Here is a 12,119-nt window from a genome sequence, read left to right on the forward strand (position 1 = left end):
GTGCTTGTTGTGGATCCAAATTTATAGACCAAAGCAAAGAGGAAGCCAGAAGAACTATTTTCTAAATTATCTAAGTAATTTTGTGCTTGTTATGGATCCAAATCTATATCTATATACCTAACCATCATAATTATTTTGCAAAAAAGTCTCTCAACTTTTTCGTAATCAACCCGCAGTCCACGAGATCATCCGCCGCTTGCACGTGTTGCAGCAGCCGCCCATGGCAATACTCTTGGGCAAGAAGAACACTAATGGTCTGCCACCTCGGCCTCGCCTGCAGCGCCGCCCACGCCACACACCTCGGCGTGCTCGCCTTCACGTCCGCATCCGTCGCTGGAGAGCCCACGCACCGCATCATCTGCCACTGCTGCCACCTCGGCCTCGTCGGCGACGCCGCCCATGCCACACGCCTCGGCGTGCTCGCCTGCGCCTCCACATCTGCCACTGGAGAGCCCATGCGCCGCATCATCTGCCGCCGCGCGTCGCTGGGTAAGCAGGGCTCGGTCCCCGCGCCCCCGTCCAGTCGTCCATTGCGGAGGTGCATCGGCTACCTGCTCAATGGACGGCCACCTACTCAATGGAGGCAGGAACTCCGTGTTCAATGAGCTTATTGCCTCCATTCCCTGATGCCCATCGAGCAGCCTGAGAGAGAGCCCTAGCGCCACCTCCGCTAGGCCGCCGAGTGGGTCGTCGATGCCACCAAGATGCTCGCTTGCCAGTGAGGATCCGCAGTCTGGCTGTCGAGCGCTCATCGTCGGCCTAGAGAAAGGCACATGTGGCTGCCTTCTGATTTTCTTGGGGAGGATAAGATAAGGTTTGTGAGTGAGAATAGAGATGTGTTTTGCGGCTGCCTGGTGATTTGCTCTAGGAGGAACAAATTAGTTCTTGGGTTTCTGGGCCGAAGGGAAATAGAAGCTTGGTGTGCTTTTTTCCTTTGGTCCTTTTATTTTTTTAAGGGCTGTTAGGTCAGCATGGGCTAGAATTTGAGTCAACGCTGGACCCACAAAATTCACTACCGAGAAGGGTCCAATTTAATTCTGCAGGTCCTGAACGTAGGCATGGAGTCACAATGGTAACTGTGACGTACTCGTTACCTACGAAGCACTGTGCAACCTCGTCGATATCTGGAAGAACATTGCGTGTATAGTTTGTAGGTCTAGCGTGCGCATAGGATGTGTGTGGGTGTAATGTGTGTTTGTATGTACGATTCAGATACTACACTATACCGTTGTTGTCCAGCCTAAAAAACCGATTAGATGTATTAGGTGGGGGTTTGAGGGTTAATTATGAAAAAAGTGACGGTTCATTAGGACTAGAATCGGGTTCATTTGGTCGTGCGGTTCATTAGGCACTCATGCTCCAATCCTCTCCACGGCAATAAGAATTTCACATCTACATCTAATAGGAATAATTGACTATCATAAATCAAATTAACGTCGGAGCTTTGAGTCGTGTTTAACTATTTATCGAGTTATAGAGGGGTGTTTGTATTTTTTTTCTCACCGTTGCAACGCACGGGTATATTTGCTAGTTTATAGACCAAAGCCATATTTGAAAGTTAATTTAGATGGCTGGTTTTGTGATTCCTCATAATGTTTATTTGTGTGTCCGTGTCATCTCTTCCAGCCCCAGCGTCGTGTCCTCTAGGGGGTGGCACGGGCAGCGCCCCCACCCAGCTCCACCGCCACCCCTACCTGCCCTTCCCTCCCCTCGCCGCCGCCTAAGCACACCTGCTCCCGCTCGGGCTGCTGTGTCGGTGTGGGGCTACGGGCCCGTCCGGCTGGCCGGTTTGCTGCTGCGGTAAGGAGCAACCTGGCTCTACCTTTTTCAGTCAACTCCACGTGCAAAGTGGAAATGCTCCGCGCTCTACGGTGTAACGGAAGATGACGGCGACGATGGTGGGCTGCTGCAAGGATGTTTACGTAATTACGTTGGAATATTAATAATCACTACTAGAGAACTGACCTTCCATTCAATCCTTTTTGTCCTGGTTGACTTTGGATCAAAACAAAAGTGCATTTAGTCCCAGGTCAAAAGTGAGGCACCAGAAGGACATCGACGGGCGGGACTTTAATCCCGGTTGTAAAGATTTGGCACTAACGCCCCCTCCTTTTGTCCCAGTTGGAAATTCCAACAGGGACAAAAGACCCCCCCTATCCCGGTTGGTAATTCCAATTGAGTCCCGGTTGCCCTCCCCGTACGCGCCCCCCTCTCTCCACATTAATATCTTTTCCTTTCTCTCCTTTTCCTTATCTCTCTCCTTTTCCTTCCACCGGCGCCTCCTATCTCCTCCTCTCTCGCGCAGGCGCCCCCTCCCCTCCCTCTCTTCCTGTCCCGCCCTCCCCCTCCGTTCCCCTCCCCTTACCCCTCTGCTCGCCCCTCACTGGCAGTGAGGAGTGGCAGCAGGGCGAGGGTGGGCGGCGGTGCGCGGGGGAGTGGCGCTAGCAGGCGCGGGCGGAGCGGAGCGGACGGGCCCGGCAGCGTGGGATGGAGCAGGGCGGAGCGGTGCCGGCGGGCGCGAGTGGAGCGGAGGCGGGTGGCGGGTGGGCGGGCGGGCGTGGGGCGCGATGGCTTTTTCATTATTTTTTTTGAAACTTTTTAGTCCGGCGTTACCAACCGGGACTAAAGAACTCCCTTTTATCTCGAAAAATTAATCCCAATTGAGCATTGGAGAGATATGGCTCTTACCAACCGAGACTAAAGGCAAGTTTTCTGGTAGCAACCCTCTAAAGTCAAACTAGAGATACTCGGCAATACTTTTTTATGGTACGAGTGTCAGCTCAGCTCACATCATCGACCATGCTTCTTTGTTCTCACGTAAAACCGAATGCAAAACTAACCTAAGTTTGCACTTTTCACCATTTTAAGAGTCCATACGCTAGGTTTTCGAACATAAAGGACTAAAGTTAAAGTAAAAAAGGATAAGGGAACCAGAAGACATATTTTCTAAAAAAAATTATATATCTAACTAAACTGTGCTTGTTGTGGATCCAAATTTATAGACCAAAGCAAATAGGACAAGGGAGCCAGAAGAACTATTTTCTGAAATTTTATATTTAAGTAATTTTGTGCTTGTTATGGATCCAAATTTATAGACCAAAGCCTTATTCGAAAGTTGGTTTAGATGGCTTGTTTTGTGATTCCTCATAATGTCTCTTTGTTTTTCCCTTTGGGCCTTTTTATGGCCTTGTAATTTGTGCATATCATCTTTTACATAGAAACTTCTAGTAGATGCCTCCCTGTTGTGGTAAACAAACCATAGGGGCAGCTCAAAAATCAATAAATAAAACCACTTGCGGTAAATAATCTTAATAATGGGGAAAAAAGAAAATGAGAAGATATTTTCTATTGATTTCTTCCCTATTAGATTATGGATCGATGCAACCAGCCCAAGTCTTTGCCCTAACCAGATAGAAGATGTCATCGAGGACCATATAGTTCCACGTTGTGCCTTTTTTTTATATCTTTTCGTTTCAATCATGTAAGCATGTGTTTGGATGGGAGATAATGTAGGACGGGATGGTCCCATTCCAATTTCGTGGGATGGGACGATCCCATCTAGTGTTTGGTTAAAATAGGATGGGATGGTCCCGTCTTGTGTTTGGTTGGAGAGGTTGGGGTGGGTGATATGGATGATATTTTTGACACCGTTAGCTACAGTATGTATGGGTCCCATGTGTCATCCTATACCCATTCTATTTCTTTTTTCCTTTTTCTTTTTCCCCTTATGCTCTCCACGCCGCCACCCCCTGCTCCACCCCGCCGGCCCTGGCTGTGGAGCTCGCCTCGCCCCCGCCATGGAGGGCCGCCTTCTCTCCCCACCAGGCCGGCCGCCGCGCCGCTCCCTTTTCTCCTCCTCATCTGCGTTGCCCCTTTTCTCCGCCCCATCCGCGCTGGCCCGCCGCCTCACCAGAGCCGGCCGCCACAGCTCCCGTGCCCGCCGCCCTGGGGTCCCGGCCGCGCCGCCTCCGCCCACCGGGATGGCTCCGCCCGTGGCCGCCTCCGCCCGCTGGGATAGCTCTGCCCGTGCTGGGGATGGCTCCACCTGACGGGAGAAAAGTGGGACGCCTTCGTCCGCTCGTTTTGGAGGGACGGGGGTGTCCCGCATCTTGAGGGAATATGCTCTTGTGGGGATGGACTCGTCCCTAGTGTTTCCGAACCAAACAGTGGGACGAAGTGGGATCGTTCCGTCCTGTCCCATTTCGTCCCTAAAACCAAACACACAATAAATCAAAGGTTGTAAACTCAGCACCTCCGCCACTGCTTGTATAGTTCTTTTTTGTCCCATGCAAGATTTTGTGCTATGTAATGATGAGAAAGAGTCAATACGTTTTCCCATTGAAGATGCCCTTAGATTCGTTAGAATCTATACATGCTAGAATAACCAAATTTGCAATATATAAGTTAAAGCAAATTTGGCGTCAAAGACTAAACTAAAACGCGACATCAGACCATACCAGCCAGATAGAAAAACCACAAACAGCTAATCCTACCATCAGGTTCACATAAAAGATCGATTTGCTAAAAAAAAAAAGATCTAAAGAGCATATTCTCGGTATTTTGTTGGGCTGAAAACAAACCGCTAGCCGGCTCCTTGTAGCAGACATAGGCCTGACGCGTAAGATCGGCAGGTTGAAATTTGCCTATGCTAATCATCTAATTAAGATTTCCTATGTGAATAGGCAGACTATTTCAACCTCAGTATGCTAATCATCTCACTAGGATGTAATTTTTTTTTCGAAAAAGGCTAGGATGTAAATTGATCGCCCACTGCTCCAATCTTCTCGCTTTCGTGGCCGTCAATCTTCCGCAGAGGTTTACCAGGAAAACTGCTTGACTTTTCGTCTCAAAGAAGGGAAAGGAAAGCAGTCTGACTTTCACGTGGGCCCTGTATAGAGATGGCCCCACTTTCATTGAAACACGCGGACGCGCGAGTTTCTCGACCAACCCAGTCTGCCGCTGCCCTCGTGGGAAGACGAATCACGAACACCACAATCTCCAGACTCCGATCCCCTCCCAATCCGACCCCAACTCAACTAGTACTCAGCCAGGTTGCATCCGCCGCCGCCCAATCATCCCTCGCCTTCGACCAATCCTCCATTCCCCTGCCTATTGCCTCCACCCGCCGCTGCCCTGCCCGACCATCGCGACCGCATCTTCTCTCGCTCGCGCGTTCGGCACCACCGGCGGCCGCATCGACAGGTGCAGGAAGACCGAGGTCGTTGTGCGAGGCTTCAGCCATGGCGAGCGCGGATCTGCTGCGGAGGGAGGAGGAGTTCTACTCTTCCCTCTTCGATTCCGCTAAAGGTAGCCCCCCTTTTTTACCAGAAAAAAAACTCTTAATGATGGCGATGCCGATTTTGCCCCAAATTGGCCAAATGCGGCAACTTTTTCCTGAAATTTTGGTGTAATGGACGCAGGCGATGGCGTCAGGTCGCGCTCGCAGTTGATTGAGAGGAAGATTGAAGCCCTCGAGGACATGGCCACCAAGGTGAGGAAGCTCATCTTGATTGCTGTTGCGTGGACGGTTAAGTCAATTTGCTGTGCATCTCTTGTGATGAGGAATAAAAGTGAAGTTGTGCAAAAATAGCAAAATTACCTTTTTGTTCTCCCTTTTGGGTACCTGCCGTGCATCTTCTATGTTTCTATGCAAGGAACATGCTATGTTGCTATTAGGGATTATGGCTCTGCAGGTTTATAGTTTACTTATTACAAGTTACACAGGTCAGTAACAGGAGATCTCGTAGATGGTTGAATGATCGCCTGCTGATTGAACTTGTCCCTCGTCTTCATGTTGAAGAAATCAAAGGCCTCTTTGCTCCTCCACCATGGGGTAAGCTCCAAAGGCTGCTTCAAAAGCTCTAGATCGTGTTGGCAGAAACATAATTACTTTAGCACTGAAAAATTATATGTTCATCACATGTTTCATTCCAAATGCTGCGGAGTTGCTCACTTGCTCTTCCATTCATCATAGGTATCACAGGCTTGATTTTTTCCCCTGTGTATATTCTGGAAAAGCTCATCTCTCAGTTATATTGATTACGCTTACGCAGGTGAGGAACTGCCCTTGTCAGCATTCTGCAGGACAAGTGTTGGTGAATGGGATGCCTTCAGGAGCATTGACATGGATACTGAGGTATGTAGCACATTATTGCTACCCACATGATTGGCTCACAATATGCTTTAGTGAAGTGTATGTACAAAGAAAAAAAGATTTGTGTATCACACTATTGTCACATGCATTCGTTTATCGGTGAGTTATACTTAGCAACCTTTTCTTATTTGTAGGCAAGATTGATGCAACACATGAAAAGATCATCAGAGAAACAGAGGACTCATGTGGATGAAGATGAATTGGTAGCGCTGAATGCTTGGCGTCGTATAGATCGCCAAACAAGAGAAGCTATAAAGAGAAATTTTCTTCCCGATCTGCTTGAAATATATGAAGTACTGTCTTCCTTCTCTCCTTTAGTTTAACTCTATTTTTTCTCCCAAAACCAAGCCTTTTCCCTGCTAAAATAAGTAATCATGTTTATTGAAATGATTATAATCGATTCAGAGACTAATTAGTTTCTCTTGTAAAGAAGACATCTGTGAGTTGTTGATTATATAGCTGTATGTCGGTATATACTAGTTCATGTAGATTATTTATCATTCTCATACCACATCTAACTGGTTTGCTATTTTTAGTTTCAAGACTCAAAAGATAAGTGAAGTATATGAACAGATTTTATTTAATAGCTCTTTAATAATCATTGAGTTTTCAGTATCAACAAGTATCAGTTTAGCACCTTGCTTGTAAAAGCAAACTTGTTACTTTCGCAACAATTTCTATGGTGCTTTTAGGATTTGTTAGAAAAAAAAAACTGCAGGAAAAAGATATAGTGTGTCTTTTGTCCAGATCCCAGTAACTTAGTTGGATAACTTGTGTAGATACATTTACAGGCTTCAAAGGTTGGCACCATCCTTAGATAACTAAAGTTCTTGTCAGTTCATCAGAACTCGGAGCAGAGTTATTTTCACTTAGAATTATGTTTTCTTCGCTTTACTATGCCCACTTCTACCAACTTTTTGTCCAGCAGAAATTAGCTCAGCTTGTCAGTTGCTTACATTACAGTTTCTGCTTTTTATGATTGCAGGAACGAGTTCGGACCTTCATTGAAGATACTAGTGATAAAGATGTGCTTGTGCTGAATGTCCAGGACCCGTTTCAGAGGCTGCTTCTGCACGGTGTTTGTGAGGTGAATATGTTTCCGAGTTGAATAAAATTCAAATAGAGAATAGTGTCTCTCTTAAATAGTTGTATTGATCATGGATTGTCTTCATGCAGTTCTATAACGTAACCTCAACGACCTCGAGCAGCGTGAGAGATGGGAAGCCGTGGAAGACAACCACCATCAAGAAGAGGCAGGGCACAGGTGTTCCCTCCCGAATCACATTAGTTACCTTCCTGAGGACGAAGAAGAATGGGTCCCAGTAACATGTAGTTGCACGAGGACCTGAAGCTCCTGAGTCCTGCCCTCAGATCTGCCTGGGTGTGTACCAAAGCATGTTGGCCAAGATGACAAATTTGTTGCTTTAGGTTCCCTTTAGGATGTAAGCATATGTAAATTATCCATATATTTTCGCTTGAATCTCATTGCAAGTGATGGGTCACTGGCAACCATGCCCCCATTTCGCATCCTTGTGACAGCTGGTGGTGTTCTAACAGGCTGTACGATTTGAATCCGTGTCGTAATTTCAGGTTCAGTTGGAAGGCTTGCACAGTCACGCTTAACATTTATTCAGAAGGTTCCCAGTACATTTTATGCCTTTGTTATTTTACCGAAATTGAGCGTGTGAATTATGAACCCAGTGATGATGTGCTAGTGCATTACTCTCCAGATTCCAGTTTAATCACCAACAGTAAAGGGAAAATAAATGGTTTGATAGACTCGTCAGACCCAAAAACATTAGCACGAACTCTTTCTCAACCAGCAAAACGTGACCCGATTGGTCATGCAAGTCCGACGAATGCCCCACTCTGCTCAGTAGCACCACGTTACAGAACTAGGGCTGTGCTTAGCATCAGGGAAACGATCATGGAAGGTGCATTGATATTTCCTTTGTAGAAAGAAATAAACATGGCATTGCCCTTCTTGTTTAGTTTTAGATTGAAGAGAAGATGAACGGCAACGCTCTTTCAGTTACACCTCTTAGAAACAGTGGGAAAATCACCAAGCTGCTGGTTGCTGCTCAATTTAGGTAGACTAGAACACACAGGCATCCTTATCATCTTCTGCTTCTGATCTTACTTCTTAGTCCTCTGGCACGGGCCTGCTCAGCTGCTGAGAGCCAATGTCCTCCTGCTCCGCGGGCAGCAGCTGGTGGCGACAGAGAGGGCAGGCGCCGTTCCGTCGAAGATGCTGTGCTGATGGAAGGCGTGGGAGCAGGGCATCGCCCTGAGCGTCTCCTCCGCGTTCAAGTCCTGCAGGCACACGGCGCACTCCATCTGCGTTGCGTCACCCGCCCCAACCTCCTGCAGGCCCAGGATGGCGTCGCTGGAGGCGGCAGCTCGTCGGCTCGAGCACGCTTGCAGCTGCGGCGGCTCGAAGCTAGTCTCCTCGACCATGTACGTCCGGCCGTCAACGACCACCAGGTGGTGGGTAACCACCCGACGGAAGCCTTGCCATTGCCCGTCGGAAGTACTAGCAGGTGCTGGTGCTTCTTGTGCGGCATCCATCTGCTGCAGCCTGTTCCGGCTCTTCTTGCGAGAAACAACAAGGGAGATTGTGATCGGACGAGATGAGAAAACCTAATCTGATCTTTGTATTTATTATGCCAGGTTCGGATGGGAACTGGCGCGACCGCGGCGCCGATTTGGATCCGGAGTCCCGAACTGCGTGCGACGAAGGGAGAAAGGATGATCCTCTTCTACTTACACATGGGCCTGCGTAATGCCCAGGCCCACTGTCACCGAGAAGCTGACATAAACCAAGCGGTCCAGCCGATCCCAACCAATCCACCCGTCCGCCCGCTCTAGCCAATCACTCTGCTCTTGGCGTTGCAGCATTTCGGATTTCGGATTCGGCTGCGGGTCGATTCTGATATGAACTGGGGCGGCTCCGGTTGCGCGGCGGCGAATGTTTGGATCTTCATGACAGGTGGTGATCGAATGATCATGTTGTATAGCTGCTAAGGACGATCCTTGTATTCCAGCTTGGCACCTACGTCTCCTCTCCTCCGTTGCTTCCCTTCTAGCACTACGTCTTCGGCTGTCCATGCCCAGCAGAGCTTCATATTCCATATTCAGTAGTGATGCAGGTCAATCTGAATACGAGCAGTTGAGTAGTTGCAGTTGAGCCTCCATCCTTTATATTTAGCAGTTAGTTTCAAGAATGGAGTACCTCTTGAGTTGTGGAAGGCATCGGTGGCGATGGTTCGGTGGAAAGTATATAGTGCAAAGAGTGTCGGGAAGATGCTAGACACCCATGAAATTCAGACAGCATGATCCTCAGTCTGTGATCCTAAACATGAAGTCATAGATTAGACAAGCACTAGAACATATTTGAACAGCTTGTTGGTGTATCCCTTTTTTCTTCCTGAAACAAATCCTGTTGGGGTATCCATGGAGCAATATACAAGGCAACAGGCCAACAAGCACAATGACAAAATATTTGTCAGGTGTCTACGATGTTTTTAACTTTTTATCATCCATAGCTGAAAACGCTTCTGTTTTGGGATATGTACAGCGTGTTTGGTTCACGTCATGGTGTCATATGGAATCATCCGATCCTCGACTGTTTGGTTTGACGCTTGGAACGGACCCGTCCATCACCAGGTAAACCCATCAGCAGGCTAAAGTAAAGGACCAACTCATTCTCCTTGAAACCATCGTATGAGCAGCTCATCTGCTTGAGGAGTTATCCGATCTTACCATGGCTGATGCTGGACGAGGTCACTCTCCAAACCAAACAGGCTGGTAGTTTCCCATGGAAATCCGTCACGATCCTCTGTTCTCAACAAAAACAATAGAGCCTTTGGGTTCTAACAGTCGCCACGGTTGGGGCAGCTCGCTCTTACGAAGTTGGCACCGGTCTTGTAGTTGCTCGCACATCAGATGGGTCTTATGGCCCATATGATGGCTTTATGCCTTAGTATTTTTGTATATACGCACAGTAAAGGCAGACAAAAGATACCTACAAATTTCTAAGCACTTTGTGACATGGTGCATTTATTGTTTAACTTATGCTCTTCTATACCTACAATAAGTTTAGTTAAATGTGGCCTATTGCGATACTGTTCAGTTACACAGTTGGACCTGAAACAGGCCGAAGTGGAGAACTGGTGTAACGTAATATTACATTGTGTGAAAAGCTTGTTTTCAGCAAGAGCACAACTGTTTCCTAAATAAGGGGTCTTCAATACCTCTATCTAGCAGGAAAAGAAATAAAGATGGCCTCGTGCTTCTTGTTTAGTCTTACACTGAAGGCAAGATACAACACGCTTTTTTTTTTGAAACTTAATCCAGCACACTTTTCAGATTACATTTCTAAGAGCACACCACCGAGCTGCTGATAACTTGTTGTTTCGTTGGATTCGTGCAGAGAGCAGCACTTCCACACAGCACTTCACCAGGTCTAGGCATGATCTTGTTGCATCCAGGTCTAGGCCGTCTCCTGCTGCACCGGCATGCTCTCCTGATGATAATATTCGCCGCTATAATAATGTTCTTCGTCGTAATACTGCCGATAATACTCGTCAATAGTATCATCCAGCTGATGATTCCCTTGGTCGTAGTCCTCGTCTTCGTCGTCCATGAGCTGCGTGGGCAGCGCGTGGCGGCAGAGCGGGCAGACACGGTTAACCCGGAGCCAGCGGAAGATGCAGTCCTGATGGAAGGTTCCTTCTTTTTCCCCCTTGAAGTAGCAGATCCATGTTCTTTTAACTATGCGTTGTAAATGCATCTGATAGGCCGTATACTTTTGAATAAAGACACGATTTTTCCTCTTAAGCACGCTCGTTTTAAATTTCACAAGCACCACAACACTGAAAATGTACAGAGAACGTGCGTTTCAGATTACAACTACTGCCGAACAGATGACCAAGGCTGTTGCTGAACAAAGGCTTAATTGATCCCTATGATGAGTGCTGCTGCTGCGCTTTGATTTAAAGAAGTGCTCTGAACAAAGGATGTGGACTTACAGTTACAAGTGGTCGTTGAAATGAAAAGAAACAAACAATTGTGTACCTGACAAAAAGAACATTTGACAAGCAGATATCTAAAAAGTACTGTACATGGCATGTCATTTACTTTTTAGTTTTAGACTCGAGAGTGGACAAACAGCAACACTCATCAGACATCGGCTGTGACAAACACGGAGAACTACCAAGCTGCTGGTGGCTAATCCATTTAGGTAGACTCGAACACACAGGCATTCCAACTCTGCTAGTCGTCTAGCACCAGCATGGTGAGGTGCTGGTGCACAGATTCCTCCTCCTGCTGCTCCTCCTCCTTGGGCAGCTGGTGGCGGCAGAGAGGGCAGGCGCCGTTCCGCAGGAGCCAGGTGAAGATGCACTTGAGGTGGAAGGCGTGCGAGCATGGCATCGCCCGGAGCGTCTCCTCCGCGTGGAAGTCGTTCAGGCACACGGCGCACTCCGACTGCGGCGCGTCGCCCGCCGTCACCTCCTTCAGCACCAGGATAGCCTCGCTTGATGCGGCGGCGCGAGAAGGCGCGTCGTCGTGTTCTCTGAAGAAAACGTAGCGTGGTGCCTGTGCCTCGGAGTCTAGTTCGTCAATGTCATGGGCGTGGGCTCTCCTGTAAGACCGTCGCGCCTGCCTCACGGCCATGTGCCTCGGGGCACCGAAGACAACGAGAGGCCGAGAGGTATGGTCGAGCTCCATCGGGGGCGGCCTGCTGCAGGGGTTCCTGCGCGGAGTATACTTTGGTACTGTTTGGATACATAGTGCTAAATTTTAGCACAACACTTTTAGCATTTGTGCATCCAAACATGTGTGCTAAAAGTGGTGTGCTAAAACACCCATTTTCATTAGCACACCCAAAGGGTGTTAAAACCTGCTAATAATGCTAAAAGTGGTCCCCAAGTATATATTTTCCCTGGTTGCCTCCCTCTCTCTC

At 48.0% G+C, this 12,119-nt stretch overlaps 2 protein-coding genes across 2 annotated transcripts; one reads left to right on the top strand and one right to left on the bottom strand.

Annotated features, from left to right (window-relative positions):
* The first annotated feature begins 4,946 nt into the window (after positions 1–4,946).
* LOC101771700 (R3H domain-containing protein 4) lies at positions 4,947–7,819 on the top strand. Its single transcript, XM_004978595.3, has 7 exons — positions 4,947–5,307; positions 5,421–5,491; positions 5,725–5,833; positions 6,054–6,136; positions 6,289–6,447; positions 7,140–7,241; positions 7,331–7,819. The coding sequence occupies exons 1-7, from the start codon at positions 5,241–5,243 to the stop codon at positions 7,478–7,480; spliced, it is 741 nt and encodes a 246-aa protein (XP_004978652.1). The 5' UTR covers positions 4,947–5,240; the 3' UTR covers positions 7,481–7,819.
* A 3,609-nt stretch (positions 7,820–11,428) lies between these two features.
* LOC101780500 (E3 ubiquitin-protein ligase RNF181) lies at positions 11,429–11,884 on the bottom strand. Its single transcript, XM_004980101.2, has one exon. The coding sequence runs from the start codon at positions 11,882–11,884 to the stop codon at positions 11,429–11,431; it is 456 nt and encodes a 151-aa protein (XP_004980158.2).
* Between the last annotated feature and the right edge of the window lie 235 nt (positions 11,885–12,119).

The sequence above is a fragment of the Setaria italica genome, chromosome VIII, assembly GCF_000263155.2.
Source record: "Setaria italica strain Yugu1 chromosome VIII, Setaria_italica_v2.0, whole genome shotgun sequence".
Classification (NCBI taxonomy): domain Eukaryota; kingdom Viridiplantae; phylum Streptophyta; class Magnoliopsida; order Poales; family Poaceae; genus Setaria; species Setaria italica.

Coding starts and splice junctions, on each gene's coding strand:
- LOC101771700 (XM_004978595.3), top strand. CDS start 5,241: ATGGCGAGCGCGGATCTGCTGCGGAGGGAGGAGGAGTTCTACTCTTCC. Junction 5,492..5,724: donor TCGAGGACATGGCCACCAAG/GTGAGGAAGCTC, acceptor CAAGTTACACAG/GTCAGTAACAGGAGATCTCG. Junction 6,137..6,288: donor GCATTGACATGGATACTGAG/GTATGTAGCACA, acceptor TCTTATTTGTAG/GCAAGATTGATGCAACACAT.
- LOC101780500 (XM_004980101.2), bottom strand. CDS start 11,884: ATGGAGCTCGACCATACCTCTCGGCCTCTCGTTGTCTTCGGTGCCCCG.